Source organism: Moschus berezovskii, chromosome 14, assembly GCF_049115385.1.
Source record: "Moschus berezovskii isolate FMDL1 chromosome 14, NW_MosBer_1.0, whole genome shotgun sequence".
Taxonomy (NCBI): Eukaryota; Metazoa; Chordata; class Mammalia; order Artiodactyla; family Moschidae; genus Moschus; species Moschus berezovskii.
The window spans coordinates 44,955,318-44,971,635 of record NC_142473.1 but is presented as its reverse complement, the minus strand read 5'-3'; the positions used below and the strand labels follow the sequence as shown (position 1 = coordinate 44,971,635).

The 16,318-nt window shown below is 46.8% G+C and overlaps 1 protein-coding gene across 8 annotated transcripts in view; it reads left to right on the top strand.

Moving 5' to 3' along the window:
• Positions 1–16,318, top strand: part of MICAL2 (microtubule associated monooxygenase, calponin and LIM domain containing 2) — a 242,343-nt gene that overhangs the window by 79,743 nt on the left and 146,282 nt on the right. For all 8 annotated transcript variants that reach the window (XM_055423358.2, XM_055423357.2, XM_088843078.1 and 5 more), the window contains exon 4: positions 14,911–15,118. In XM_055423358.2, coding sequence (XP_055279333.2) covers positions 14,911–15,118 — 208 coding nt within the window. The remainder of the gene's footprint in view (positions 1–14,910; positions 15,119–16,318) is intronic.

The following is a 16,318-nucleotide window of genomic DNA, read 5'->3' as shown; positions in this document are numbered from 1 at the left end:
ACTATTGGTATTTCTACATGCCTTCTGGATTTTTCTGTGATACCTGACATTCAACAGCTTGAAAACTAAATTCGTAATTTCATCCTTCCTCTTCTCTCCTACTCCCTAAATGTATTCTACTTTCTGACTTTCAGTCTTCCTTCACAGTGGCATCACCCTCCCAGTCTTAAAATCTGAGTCAGTTTCACTTCCTTCTTCTACCCCCTCACCCGAATTTGTAACTTGTTAACCTCTCCGGAGAAGGCAATGGCAAGCCACTCCAGTACTATTGCCTAGAAAATCCCATAGATGGAGGAGCCTGGTAGGCTGCAGTTAATGGGGTCACGAAGAGTCAGACACGACTGAGTGACTTCACTTTCACTTTCACACATTGGAGAAGGAAATGGCAACCCACTCCAGTGTTCTTGCCTGGAGAATCCCAGGGACGGGGAGCCTAGTGGGCTTCCGTCTATGGGGTCACACAGTCAGACATGACTGAAGTGACTTAGCAGCAGCAGCAGCAACCTCTTTGGAGTAGGGATGTCTCCTCCATACCTCTCTGTTTCAGCCTAGCAGTACATCTTCACCCAGCCTGAGAGCAGCTCCCTTTCAGGTTCTGCCTTTGCTCTTTCCTCTTCCCTCTGTGTGTGATTAGTGAATCCCATCTTACAAGCCCTCAGTGGTTTGTTGCTTCCTTTTGTTTTTGCTGAAGTGGGAGTACCTGTGGGCAGGAAGTGTGACATGCCCATCTCCTAGCCCACTTCCCTACTTCTCAACATGGTGCCTAAGAAAGGGTGTTCTTGAGTGTTTCCTGAACGAAACACTTCTGAATGCGTTCAGAATGCTTGATGTTGTTTGGTTGCTAAATCATGTTTGACTCTTTTGCAACCCCAAGAACTGAAGCCTGCCAGGCTCCTCTGTCTGTGGGACTTGGCAGGAAAGAATACTGGAGTGGGTTGCCATTTCCTTCTCCAGGGGATCTTTCTGACCCAGGGATTGAACCCACATCTCTTTCATTGGCAGGCCAATTCTTTACCACTAAGCCACCCGGGAAGCCCAAATGCATGATAGGTATTCTTTTCTCCTTGGTTCTCGTAGATCAGGTCCTACATGGAACTAGAATAGTGATTTCCAGATGCCTTATTTTCCTTTTAATAGTTCAGCAGACCGTAACCCATGTCTTCACGTATCTCTTCACGTGCCCCTGCCCAACCCCCACCCAGTGTTTAAGCTGGGGAAGCACTTTGTTTGTTTTCCCTGGAGGGTTACAGCCATGATGTAATACAGTAGATCCCAGAAATCCCATCTTCCATAAGTGGACTTCCGCAGCCAGCCTGAGGGGTGACGCCACAGTCATTCCTCTGGTCCAGGCCTGCCTCCAGAGAGCAGGGGCCCTCGATGCCCAGGCATGCCTTCTTTATGGTGGCAGAAATAATTCCCTAGCAGCTCCCAGCAGGCTGTGAGGAGAGGTTTTCCAGAAACATGCTCTTTAAGATGGTCTGATAAAATATAACGTGTTCCTGGGCAGGTTGCAGACGTGGATGAGCAGAATGGTGTAAGTTTGGAGTCTCCCAGTGTCTAGACACTGTGACCTCTTCAAAGTTTTGAAAACATTTTTTTTTTAAGTTTATTTATTTAGCTGCGCGGGGTCTTAGTTGCAGCATGTGGGATCTAGTTCCCTGACCAGGGATTGAACTCAGGGCCCCCGAATTGGGAGCACAGAGCCTTAGCCACCAGACCACCTGAAAACATTTTTAAATACAAGCCATTTTACAATGTAAAGTGACCCATTTGGAAGTTGTCAAGAGCATCTAAGTTTGCTCCCTTTTGTGGCAACTATAAGAGGGACCCAAACTAGTGAGAAGAGATTCCCTGGCCTGGAACGCCTGTGAGATCCTAGAAAGAACTCATCTTTCTCCTGTTTCTGCAAGGCCTTAAAACTCCTTTTCTAGGGAAGACATCTAAGTGTAAATATTCTGGGGCTTGTCTTCTGGAACTGGGGACCCATGTCTGGACATGGGACTTTACTATGCAGCTGTCTTCTGTGGGTTGGTACTAGATGTGTATCCCTCCCCCAACAGACAGATCAAGGTGCAGTTGACCAAATGGATCTTCCCTTAGGAAATGTCAAGATTTGCTGTCACCCTTGGCTTTGTCACATCTCAGGTTTTTCCTCTGAATCTAGCTATTCCATTGGTAAAATATGAGAAAAGCCCCATATATTACATATATTAGATAATATCTTCCCCCCACTTTAAACAAATGCAGAGACACTTCACTGCTCATCAGCATTTCTAATCAGCTGCAGACAATCTGTGTACATTCTAACTTAATATAATTTGAGGTAAAATTAAGCAAGAGTGATAGTTAATCGTTTGAGCCCCAGATTTGGGCAGGTCTGGGTTTGAAATTTAGCTTTGCCTCTTACCAGATACATGCCTTTGAGCAGTGGGACTTTAACTTCATCAGAAATGGGGAGATAAAATAGTTGTAATCTTTTAAGTTAGTTTCTGTCTCATTTAATAAAGATATATATATATATACACATATCCCCAGGACAGTATCTCGGTAAATATCAGCTATGACACTTCAGTTAGCCTCTGTAGGCATCCTGATTTGGGGATAAAAGCATGATTTGATTTTATGCATTTATTCACTTGGCAAATATTTCATGGCACCTCCTTTGGGTCAGGAATTATGCTGGCTCCTGGGGATCCAGTGCGAGTGAGGGAGAAAAGGCCCTTGCTTTGGTGGAGCTTATGTTCCAGAGGGAGAGACACACAGTGAACTAGTTAATAAATCAAAGCAAGGCTATGGTTGTGGAATGCACTGTGCAGAAAATGAATAGGGAGATGTGGTAGAGTAAATGGGGTAGGGCTGGGGAGTTGTCTCCGAGGAATGTGAAGTCTGAGGTGAGACCTGATCACAGAGATCTGAGGGAGGGCATCCCAGACTGCAGGAGCTGCAAGGGCGCCCATCTGAAAAGGGCCTCTGGGCTCCCGTGAACATCTTCTTGGCCCCCTAAGGAAAAGACAACATGGGGAAGGAAGTGTTAGGATAATCCAAGCCTGCGGTTGACAAAATGTCTAAAATATTTACTGTCTGGCCCCTTACAGAAAAGGTGCACTGACCCTTGACCTCAAGCCTTCTCCAGGTCAAACAGTGAACATACCTGTGAGCTCGGGGTACACGGGGCAACACGCTGGTGCAGGGGACAGCAGTTGGCTGCCTCCTGGGTACCCAGGTGGGGTTCATCTACCTGCTGAACATTCTCTGATAAAGGCAGTATACCAGCCCCAAGGGATGCAAACCTCTCCCAGCCTTTGAACTGGTGGGATCACAGCCTCCATATCCCCTGATGGACTGGACCAGAACTCTCATGGGCCCAAATGCTGATTTTTACTTCTAGGACTGCTTGGGAAGAAGGGAGGGAGCAGAGGCTCTGTTGGTCATTGCTGTTGTTTATTGGCTGCTCATCCTGTGCTAGGCTAGGCCCTTTTGTGAACAGTTCTGCAGTTTACTAATTCCATCCCTGTAACAACCATAGTTGGTAGGAATAACTCTCTTATGGCTGAGGAAAGTGAGGACAAGAGAAATGAGTGTAATAGGCTGCTGTGTTCAAAGGCACACAGCTGATAGATGGCTTGCCAGCTTCAGAACCTGCCCCTTACTTCGTCCCTGGATGTGCTGTTTCTTGCTGGTGTTCCACTGAGGACAGGTAAGTCTTTACCTGTATGCATGCCTGAGATAAGCCATGCTTAGTTCATGCTAAGCCACAGTCATTCCATACCTACCTATAGGGCTAGAGACCCTATAAAAGGAGAATAGGAAAGGGGCCAGTGCGTCCTTACAGTATATTCTTAGGTGTATACTTACCCACCACCTCCTTGCTGGAGAATACACCCGGGTTCTTGGCAGGGTGGTTAACTAGTCCACATATGTCAGGGGTGGCCTGGTGCTCCTTGGGCTCTTGGCCCAGCTCTGAGCTGGCTGCCAAATCAGCTGCTGGGTTCAGGTAAATAGTCTCTCCTTTGCTGACCTCAGAGCAATAGGAGTCGATGAACATGGAATGAACACCTGGCCTCTTCTCATGCAGATCCATTACCAGGCCCACGGTGGCCTTTCTGTAGAGGCCAGCCCAGGACAAGGCTGCTGCCCACTGATAGAGTCAGCCTTGCTGGTGACCACGAGTGATCATGGGATGAGGTAGCACCAGTGGAGGAATGTCATGAGGGAGATCAAAGGAGCCAGAAATGGACAGCGGGCCCCAACACTTGGGAGAAAAAATGGCAGTGAGAGCAATATAAAAGAATACTGGATGCTGGGGACAAGGACCTTGTAGTGATTCCTGGCTCTGACTTTTATTAGCTGTGTGATCTTAGGTAGATCTGAGTTTATGCTCTGGAGCTAGAATCCTGGGTCTGAATGCAAGTTCCTTCTTCTTAATTGTGACGTGACCTTGGGTACTTCACTTAACCAATTCTGTGTCTCAGTTTCCTAATCTTGGGTTGTTGTTGGTTTGAATAAATTAATAAATCTGGAGCATTTAGATCAGTGCTTGACATAGGCAGCCCACTCTAGTATTCTTGCCTGGAAAATCCCATGGACAGAGGAGCCTGGCGGGCTACAGTCCATGGTGTTGCAAAGAGTAGGACACGACTGAGTGACTAACCCTTTCAACTTTCTTTTCTTTGATACAGAGTTAGACTGCAAGAAATGCTAGCTTTCTTAAGTCATGTGACCTCTGGATCTCAGTTTCTCAACTGTCTACCAGGGAAAGCAATGCTGCTTTCACAATGGAAATAAGTTGGTTCACTTAAAGCATCTGCTGCAGGTCTGGCATATGTGACATACCCAGTATATGCTTCTCCTGAACTTAAGTGACTCCCAGTCTTGGCACCTGTTGAGTGGAAATGTTTGACCTTGGGTGGATTGACAGCTGCTGGTCCCAGCCCTGGCTGGCTTCTCTGGGCTGAGAAAGTGTAGGTGGGTGCATAGTTTGTTCTGCCTTTCTCATTGGATTGAGTTACCCATGATGTTGGCCCTTTTCAGATGTTGCTAAGTCCTGGATGGGAAGGGGAATCTTGCCGTTGCTGTAGTTTTCCTACCGGATCCTGCCAGTGCTTGCTGCTCTCATTGCCACCATAACAGATTGGCTCCAGGGGTACCTGGAGTACACTCAGGGCCTGCTGGATACTCTCACCCCCTTTTCCCCCCTAATCATCCCTGAACACTTAACCTGGGTCAGGCTGGTTGCTTGGGGTGCAAAAGTGAATCAGACATATCTCTACTTTTGAAGAGGTCACTGGAGGTCAGGTAGACTTGAAAAAAAAAATTAAAATTCATTGATAAATGGAGCAGTGGGGGGCATGGGCATTCCCTGCCTGCATCCTCTCTCTCCCTGACTACCTGCAGTGGTCTCTGGTGGTGGTTTAGTCGTTCATTTGTCTCCGACTCTTTGCAACCCCATGGACTGTAGCCAACCAGGCCCTTCTCTCCATGGGATTTCCCAGGCAAGAACACTGGAGTGGGTTGCCATTTCCAACTCCAGGGACCTTCCCCACCCAGGGATTGAACTCAGGTCTCCTGCATTACAAGCAGATTATTTACCAACTGATTAAAGTCATGGTCCCTGGACCCAGGCACCTGAGTTTGAATCCTGGATCCAGCTCTTAGAAGTTACAGCTGTGAAATTGGCAGGGTGGTTATGGTTGTTGTGGATAAAGGACTCTGAGTCCTGGCTATTATCATTGTAATGTTTAAAAGCAAAGTTCACTAAGCAACTGAAAAGAAAGAGAGATAGTGATAAATGTGAACTTGTGTATCTATTTCTGGAGGCTAGATTGTGTATCTTAGCTCTACTTTCCCCCCCACATATGGTTTATAACTGGCCCTAGAGTTTTTAGTTTTGAATATATCTAGACTCAGCCCATCTCTGAAGGCTCTTCACGCTATTCCTCCTAAAGGAATATGAGATTCCTAACACCCTTTTTTGGAGTCTTGGAAGGGCCCATGGCTTTTGCTCTTCCAAAGGAAGGAAGGAGAGTCAAGGCAGCTGGCTGGTCAAGCCCTCCCCACATGACTAGAAATTCCTTGCAGATGTCAGCATCAGAGCCCAGGGATAAGAACTTATGAGATCCACTGAAGAAAGACCATTGATGGGGATAAAACCAATGCTATAAGAAGCAACATGTATTGTAAATTGTCATATCAAATGGTATGTTTAGATGAGTCCATTTTTGTATATAAATTTTACCTAAAAAAAAAGAATTTCAATAATTATTCTTTTTTAACTTATTTTTTATTGTTGATTTACAGTGTTGTATTAATTACTGCTGTACAGCAAAGTGATTCAATTATACATATAGATGCATTCCTTTAAATATTTTCTTTCATTGTGGTTTATCATAAGATGTTGAATATAGTTCCCTGTGCTATACAGTACCTTGTTGTTTATCCATTCTATGTATACCAGTTTGCATCTACTGATCCTAAACTCCCTCTGCTACTTGCCTCCCCATTGGCAACCACCAGTCTATTCTCTATGTCCCTGATTCTGTTTCTATTTCATGGATGTGTTCATTTGTGTCATTTTAGATTCTACATATAAATTATATCATAAGATATTTGTCTTTCTGACTTCATATAGTAGATACTCTCTATTTACATCCATTTTCCTGCAAATGGCATTATTTTGTTCTTTTTTATGGCTGAGTAATATTCCATATCTTCTTTATCCATTCATCTATTGATGGACATTTAACTTGTTTCCATGTTTTGGCTATTGTGAATAGTACTGGCATGAACATGAGAGTGCATGTATCTTTTTGAATTAGAGTTTTGTCTGTAAAATATGCCCAGGAGGGGGATTGCTGAAATGATATGGTAATTCTACTTTTAATTTTCTGAGGAACCTCCATACTGTTTTCCACAGTGGATGCACCAACTTATATTCCAACTTACAGGGTAGGAGAGTAACCTTTTCTCCACACCCTTTCCAACATTTATTTGTAGACATTTTTAATGATGGCTTTCCTGACCTCTGTGAGTTGGTACCTCATTGTAGTTTTGTTTTGCATTTCTCTAATAATTAATAATGTTGAACATCTTTTCATGTACCTATTGGACATCTGCATTTTTTCTTTGGAGAAATGTCTCTTTAGGTCTTCTGTCCATTTTTCAGTTGGGTTGTTCATCTATATGTTGACTTATGAAAGCTATTTATGTATTTTGGAACTTAAGCCTTTGTCAGTTACTATGTTTGCAAATTTGTTGTTCAGTCGCTCAGTAATGTCCGATTCTTTGCAACCCCATGGACTGCAGCACGCCAGGCTTCCCTGTCCTTCACCATCTCCCGGAATTTGCTCAAATCATGTCCATTGACTTGGTGATACCATCCAACCATCGTCCCCTTCTCTTCCTGCCTTCAATCTTTCCCAGAATCAGGGACTATTCTAATGAGTTGGTTTTTCACATCAGGTGGCCGAAGTAGTGAAACTTCAGCATCAGTCCTTCCAGTGAACATTCAGGGTTGATTTCCTTTAGAATTGACTGGTTTGATCTCCTTGCAATCAAATATTGTTTGCAAATATTTTCTCCCATTCTGTAGGTTGTCTTTTTGTTTGGTTTATGGCTTCCTTTGCTGTACAAAAGCATGTAAGTCTGATTAGGTCCCAAATGTTTATTTTTATTTTTATTTCTATTGCCTTAGGAAACTGACCATGGGTATAATTTATGTTAGAGAATGTTTTGCCTATGTTCTCTTCTAGGAGTTTTATGGTGCCATGTCATATGTTTATGTCTTTAAGCCATTTGAAGTTTATTTTTGTTTATGGTGAGAGGGTGTGAAAATTTTGAACAATTATTAAACTCTAGTTAATTACATTTGCATCCTGAAGTACTGGGGAAGAAATGTACAGATTCAGCATTTTCACTGAAATGCACCGAAAATTAAGATCAACTGATGAATGAGTAGAGAGGTGGATGGATGAATAGACACGTGATAAAGCAAGGAGTATAAGTCTAATCATAGAATCTAGGTGGTGGGTCTTCGGGTGTTCACGAAAGTTCTTTCAATTTTGTAATTTATTTAAAAAATTTTATAATAAGATACTGTAAAAAATATTGTAAAGCTACTAGATTGAAAATAAAACTAAACAAAAAGGTCCATAATGGAAAAATCTTTAAGTAGATATCGGAAATATTTACAAACATTTAAAATAATGCTGGAAAACTGGATGTTAATATAAAGGAAAATAAAAGTAGTCCTTTATATATTCTGTAATATATTTCCTTTTTTGAATTATAAAAGTGATATATGCTGCTGCTGCTGAGTCACTTCAGTCGTGTCCGACTCTGTGTGACCCCATAGATGGAAGCCCACCAGGCTCCCCCATCCCTGGGATTCTCAAGGCAAGAACACTGGAGTGGGTTGCCATTTCCTTCTCCAAAAATGATATATATTTATATAATAAATATGTGTGTGTATATATATAGAGAAGGATGTTGCAGACAGTGGGCAAAGCAAGTGAAAAGAACCTGTGTGTGCTTAGGGAGACCATTGTGGTTGGAGGTCTTCACATTGGACCATTGTGCAGAGAGGGAGGGGGTTGGGCAGGAGCTGAAGACAGAAGGGAAATTGAAGGCAAGGTCATGTAGGGTCTTGAAGCCATAATACAGTCTGATTTTGAGTTTTGTGTGCTGTGGAAAGACATCAGAGGTTGTGAACTGGGTGTGACGTGATCTGACTTTAGAAGGCCCACTCCAGTTGCTGTTGGGGGTACATGAGGGAAAGCAGGAGACCAGGTAGGAGTCCTGCTGTCAGGGCAGAGGAGGAGGACAGTATCTTGCATCGGGGTGGCAGCGTGGAGGAGGTGAAACTAATTAGGGGCAGAATCTTTTCTGAAGGTAGTGTCAACAGGATTTATTGGCAGATTGGTTTGAGATAAGAGGAAAGGAATCTAGGTTGACTCCAGATTTTTGGCCCAAGGCGCTGGAAAAGTGGGAAGTGGATAAATATGAACTGAGATGACTGTGACTGAGAGAGGAGCTGGGGGAGGGCTGGAGGGGGACGATGTGTGATCGAGAGTGTGATCGTAGGTCTGGTTTGACATCTGAGATGCTTATTAGAGCAGCTGAGAATGTCAGCAGGCAGTTGTTTATCCGATTCTAGGAGTTTACGGGTTTGGGGACAGTTTTGAGCAGCGTCATCATGAAGATGGTACTTAAACTCATGGAAAGAGGATGTAAAATAAAGAAGGAAAGAGGATGGAGTTTGAGCCCCAGGTGCTGCCACGTGTAGAGGTCAGGAAGACGAGGGGAGCTAGTAGAGATGCATGGGCATCTGTGGCCAAGGTGGGGAGAGGAGATTCCAGAGCATGAGTCTGTTTCAAACGCTGCAGTGCTGGTTCTCTGCCTCTGGTTTCTTTCTCTCCCCTTACCGTCTTTTTTATTGCTCTGGAACTACTTGTCCTAAACTAGTACCTTCATTCTACTCCAAACCCATAATAGCCCAAGTAGGGATGGTGGGGGGAACCGTTCAGATCCTTTGATCTGACATCCCAGGCCTTCTACCATCTGGCTCCCTCTCTGTCCCCTGCCTGGTTTCCCTTCAGCCCTTTCTTGTCCCACACAACACCAGGCTCACTTCAGCTCAGCCTGGCCTCCCCACCCACTCCAAGTCACCTCCCTCTTTCTCAGCCTGACATTTCTTCTGTCTCTCTTGAGTCCTCAGCCTCTGTTCTCCACTCCTGGGCCATCTTCTGATAGGACATTTTCATAACCAAATTTGTCCCTTCCACACACATCTCCAATAGTCCCAGGTGGTCCCAAACCATCTAGCATTTCTGGTTCCTGTTTCCCTTTCCCTCTGGTCCCCAATCAGACAGCCTCCTGAGGTTTGGGAACAGGCACCTTCTCTTGCATCCTCTGCCACCCACAGAGGGGACTCAGTGGTCTTACATATCTTAGTTGAGAAGGGAACTTGCTAACTGTTAATAAGGCCCATGGAAACCTGGAAGAAGTTTAATACATGATCATGATTTCAAGTACAACCCTGGGATCCAAGGTTTGTTCTAACTGTAGTCCCATGACCACAGTCAAGTCATTTACCTTTCCAAACCCCAGTTTTCTCATCTGTCAAATGCCCAGTTCAGGGTTATTGTAGGAAAGAAATGAGGTGTCTATCTTATAAAGTGCTTAGTGTAATAGAAGCAGACAGTAAGTGGGAGCTCTGATTTTTATTATTGCTGTTAGGAAAACTATCTTTACTATTACTCTTCCCATTATGGGATGGACAGACACCTGCAAATGTGGGACAGAGTTGGCACTGTTGATGATGCACTTTGGGATCTGAAATGAAAGGAGTCATGGGCTTATTTGCTGCTGATCTCTAGGAGAGGCGTGGCAGCACGCATGTCCAGACTTCAGGGAACTCTTGCCTTCAGTGAAGGAGATGCGGGAGGTATGAACAGTACTCAGAGGTAGGAAGCACAGCCTTGGTGATTGCACTTCTGACTCTCAAGTCCAGGGTCCAACATGAGTGTACTTACACGGCCCAGGGGTAAGATATTTGCAGATGAAACTGTCCCCTAAAATCCAGACCCCAGTCTCAGCAGTTACAATTGCTCAAACGGGTCAGAGCACCGGCTCAGGCTGAAAGGGAGGGACAGAGGAATGGAATGTTTCTCAGAGGAATTCGTGTTATTTTTTTGAGAGCAGACAGGGAGAACAGGATATCTTTCTTCATTTCCTCTCTGTAAATTTCTGAGGTTAGTAAGTGGGTAATTGTTACTCAGGAATAGCTGGGTGTGACCCAGATACAGGAGAGTCAGATCAGGGCAGGGCAGGGCCCTGTCAAGTCAGATGAGGGTTTGCTCCTCACTGGAGTGGCCTTTGAAGTTGCCGTGGAGAGCTCTGTCTGGCCATCCCCACCCCCGCCACACACAGCTTTATCCATCCAAGGCTGGAATCGTAGGTGGCTGCATCTCTCGTGAGCTCCCCTTTCTTAGACCGTGGGGCTGTGAGCGCAGGCCCCTTGGGCCAGCATATGGGTGGGAGGCACCTTGGGTTTGGTAACTCTCTGCCCTCTGATTCTGAACAAGCTGTTTGCACTCATGGTAACCCAGTAACAGTCAGGGCCTTCCTGTCTGGGTTTAGATAAGCAGCCCGTCTTAAGAGCCGGTGAGGCTAGGAAGCCACGCCAGGAAGCACAAGGGCACGTCCCTGGACCCAGAGCGCTGCCCGGGGAGCTGGCCAGCGGGCCAGCATGCGGGAGGGCCGCCGCTACCAGGGAGACGGCACCACGCGTGACATCGCGTCTCTCAGCTCGCTGCCAGGTCTCCAGAGGCACCAGAGACCCCCCACTGCCCGCACCTGCCTGAGTGGCTTCCTGAGAGCTGCAGGGGCTTTAGCTCTGTCTGGCCTGTAAATTTCCACCCCAGGGAAGGACTTGAAGCTCAGCCGAGATGTGGACTCAGGATTTTGGGGCAGAGGCCCTGTGCACTCAGCCTGAACCCAACTCTGTTTGGAGGGCCAAGGTGTGCCCTGTGGGAAGGAGCCCAAGCTGGCCTCACTTACTCCTGAACACATCCCCTGTGGCCTGGCCTCATGGTCAGGCAAGCAGCTTGGAGCTCAGCCTTTGGACCCATGTGGCCTGGGTTCGTGTCCAAACTTGACCACTTCCTCATTAAGTTACCCACCTTGGGGCAATTTCTGACCCTCCTTTGCCTCCACTTCTTAGTTCAAATATGGGGACAATAATAGTACCTAGAGCAAGTTGACTTTTCAATGCCTCGGTTTCCTCATTTACAAAGTGGAGGTGGTGATGACAGTTACCTCATAGGGCAGTTGGAAGGATGAAATAGATGGAATGATTAAGACAGTGCCTCACATGTAGAACATTCTGGGCGTGATATAATTTAGATCCTATAGTCATCCTTTCCAAGGAGCTGCAGCGCCTGGATGAGTGAGTTTGTGAATGGCAAACTTTGATCTGCCTGCTCCCTCCAAGTGCTGACTTTCTGCAACCCACCTCTGTGGACTGTCTGCATGTAGAGCTCCCAAACAAACTGGAGGCAGAATTCAAAAACAGAAATCAAGCCTCCAGACTGCTAACCCCTAGCTTAGCCCCTGGTCCTCTTGGCGGCTCCCTCTGGGAATTGGTGCAGTCCCAACACTTTCCTTCCCCTCCCGCCCGCCCCCCACCACTTGTGGGTTGGATGATGCTCCATGTCACCAAGAAGTCAGTAGTGCTTTGGGGGTTCCCCTGGGAGGGCACAGGGCTCCTGTCCAGCCTGGTGCCTTGACAGTGGGCGAGGTCTCATATCCCCTCTTCCCATCCTTTGATAAATAAAGAGCTGATTTTTCCATGTGGCGTTTGTCTCTCTCCACAAATGTGGAGGTCTAAGCACAGCCAAGCTTATCTATACAATGGACTTCCTGCTGGTGTTGGATCTACCCCGCTCCCCACTGTGTAATAAATTTATGTCGCCTGAGCACACAGATCTGCTGACGTCCGTGATCCTGGTGGCCTTGGCAGACCCCAGCTCCCCCAGCTTGGGTGGGAAATGCAGACATAAACCCTGGCTGATGTGAATTGAACATCCCCAGTTACAGTCAGACAGCCAGAAATGGGTGGGCCTTGAGGGTATGGGAAGTTTCTTCATCCATCAAATGTTTATTGAGGCCTCCTGTGTGCCAGGCCCTATTACTAGACATGGAGATAGCTTTTGTGGAGCTTTTATGCTGGCCTGGGAATCAGATGCACATAATTATAACACATGGAGCTTGGTTCTGGGGCGGCACTAAGGACAGAGCCTGTAGGAGGAAGAATGTAATTTGGGGCTCGGCCTCAGGGCTGACTTTTAATGAAAAATTTTCATTCCTTGGCACAGAATCCTCAGCAGTGAAGCCCGGATGCGTCTGGGAAAGGTGGAGAGTTCCTTTGGGTTGAGTTATCATAATGCTTTGCACACATGGTCTGTTTGCACCATGCCCACCGTCCAGAGGATCAGCTGTGGGCAGTCCAGGAGAACCCTCTTCTTCACCTACTCCTCTGCCCAGGCGTGCTGCAGCCGTGGTTTTCAGCTTCTTGTCAGAACTCCGCGTTCCCATGTTAATCATAACAAGTGTGTTCCTGGAGGAACTGGCCTGGCTCTGGCCAACAAGCCTTCTCTCCTGTCTTGATAACATCTGTACCAAATTTTCTCCCTTTAAATAATTAAGCCTGTTGGTATTTGCTTTGGGTATGACTGGTGTCTCTGAAATTTCAGGCCCCCAAATATGAGCTGGGGCCCAGGGTGGTGGGAAAACTGAGCTTTCATTGGGATTTCAGGTTTAGTTGAGAGGGCCAGAGATGGTACACCAGCTACTGTTTGCATGAGAAATGCACAGCAGCCCCCCAGCTGGTGGGAGTGGGAACCCTTGCCTTGCCCTGGGATCAGTGCTGGGTCAGGCCTGGTAGATGGAAGAATGCAGGGGCTCCCTTCCTCCCCTCCCTGCCTTTCTTCACCCCACATCCTCCCGCCCCACTCCGTCTGTGGCCCTGAAGTGACAGAACTCAGCAAACAGGAAAAGATGCACTAACTGCAAAGAAATGCAATGAATCCAGACTTAACCCCAAAGCCAACCTCAGAGCGTCGGGGTTTGGAGTCTTGCTTTGAGATGCCCGTCATGGTCTGGCTATGTCCGAGCCGGAGGAGCTGTTTGGGGTGTGAGATAAAGAGGAGAGCTGGGCTTGGGGGAGTTGGTTCTCTGTAGTCAACTCCAACCAGAAAGGAAGCATTAGGTTTTGCCTACCCACTGCCTGTCTCTGGAGTGAATTGTATCTCAGTGGTGACTTCATTTCCCCTAACAGAGTTTCCACAAACTCTCTGGACAGTTCCAGCGAGTAAGCCACACTGATTGTGGTGTGGGAGCTTCTGATATGCTTATTTGCAGTTTCCCTTTGGGAGTCTGGAGGCCCCAGATGTGTGATAACTGGTTGATGGAACATTTGCTAGGGGAAGGGGAATGCTTTTTTTTCTTTTAAGATAAGGTTTGATCCCGAGCAGAAGGGATGTTTCCAGATGCCTGTGTGGTGTCAAGCAGTGATCTGTGGGTGCATATCCCCTTCTCTGTGACTCTGGGGGTATCCCCAGTTAGTTAGTCCCCCCTCCCAAGTTGAACTCTTGCCTCTTAAAGGTGCTTCGGGACCTGTCTAGGGGTAGGGTGGGCTGCTGCGAGGGGGATCTGTCAGCTGGAATACCGACCGCTGCTTTTCTGTTTTTATTGGAGCAGTGATGCTCATAAGATTTTATTTGAATAGAAGGGCTTTTCCCCAGTATAAGTAGTTAGGTCATTATGTGTCATCTTTTCTGTCCTAAATGGCTGTAGCTTTCTTGGGGAAGGACCCTTATCTTGTTCAGTGTTGCAGGATCCATTGAGACCTAGTTCAGGACTGGAACAGAATCCCATTCCTGTCACTTCTGCCCACGCAGTCCCAATGCCTTCAGGACCATGACCATACCACTTTGCTTGACTTTTCAGACTCTCAGCATCTAGTTCCAGATGAATCCTTGTCTCTTATCTCTCCTTTCCCCCAAAGTATCCTTCTCTCCATCCACCTAAACTAACAGGTTAAATGCCAGAGCTGGGATTTAAGCCCAGTTCAGTTTAACTCTGAACCTCACGTGTGTCTTACTGTGCCTTCCCCGAGTCCTTCATGGACTCTGCGTTCTTCACGGGATTCGGCACAGTGATTGGTGTGGGGTAAACCCACAGGTAATGTACATGGGATGTATGAATGGCGGGTCCTAATAAGTGTTCGATTTGCTCTCGCTGGTTAATCTGGGTGCATGTGGGTTTGCTCCCGTTACGTTGCTGACTCGGGAGGAAGTTCTGTCCGCAGGGCTGGAGGCCACTGAGTGTCTCTCTCCTCTCTCTGCTCTTCAGTGTCTCATCATTGGGGGAGGACCATGTGGTCTGCGCACTGCCATTGAACTTGCCTACCTGGGGGCCAAAGTGGTCGTGGTGGAGAAGAGGGACACTTTCTCCCGGAACAACGTGCTGCACCTCTGGCCTTTCACCATCCATGACCTGCGAGGCCTGGGAGCCAAGAAGTTCTATGGGAAGTTTTGTGCCGGTTCCATCGACCATATCAGTGAGTGAAGCCAGTGGTGGCACCCCATGTGGGGAAGGGGCTGACCTCGGGTGGGGTATTTCTCCACATTGTGGAATCCCCAGGATATTCCATCTTGCAAGTCTCTGGGGGCTCCTCACATCCAACCACCATACATTTAGTGCCAGACCCTGTGCTGTGCCCACTAGGCTGGAAGCACCGTGAGGCCAGGGACCATGGTATGTCTTACCGCAGTATCTTTAGGGCATAAAGTGGTGCCTGACACATAGTAGATGTTCAAAGCACTTCTGTTGAATGAATGAGTGAATGAAATATGGTAAACAGAGGCAGATGTAAGTCATATAGTTTACACTCTTAGGGAAATCACTGAGATTTTGTCAACAATAAATTGTGCTGTAATAGAATAATCAGACTTGCCAGAGGCACTTAGAAGAGGGAGTCACATAAAACCACCCAGTGGGCCTGATTGTCCAGGGGTCTCCTGGTTAAAGGAATTTAGGACATGGAGTTGCCAGTCTAGGGAACCGGGGAAGGATTTAGAGCAGAGGAATGACACAGTTGACAGATCCTGTACCAGGTTTCCTTGAGCTTTAGAAAGAGAGAGGCCATCCTGATGGGGGTCCATCCAGAAAAGGAGGGGGATTGGGAAGGTGGATTTTGGGTCCCAGGGCAGCCTTGAGTGAGCACTGAGGCGCCTCCCGCGCTGATGTCACTTGGGCCTGGGTCTCTCGAGGCAAGATCTGTGCAAGCAGGCTTTGGGAGAGGCCTCCCTCCTCCTCATGCTTTACAGGGAAGAGGTCTTTTTTTTTTTTTTTTTAATTCATTTGACTGCGCCAGTTACTTACATCACTTAGGATCTTTAACTGTGGCATGTGGGATCTAGTTCCCTGACCAGAGATCAAACCCAGGCCCACAGCATTGGGAACCTGGAGTCTCAGCCACTGGACCACCAGGGAAGGAGTCTTTAGTCATTTTATATACAGCAATAATAACTCGTAAAAGTCAGGGAAGTTACTATTGTGGGGAGAGTTCAAGGGTTTGAATAGATTTGGGTCCATTTTCTGTGTGACTTGGGTCAGATTTCTCACCTTCCTCCAGCCCGTTTTATCTCCCCTAAATGTGATCGATACCTGCTTACCAAGAGAGCTGAGAGGATTGAATGAGGTCACGTGTGAAATGTGCTTACCACTGTGCCTGGCTGGTCTAAGAGTTCAGGAAGCG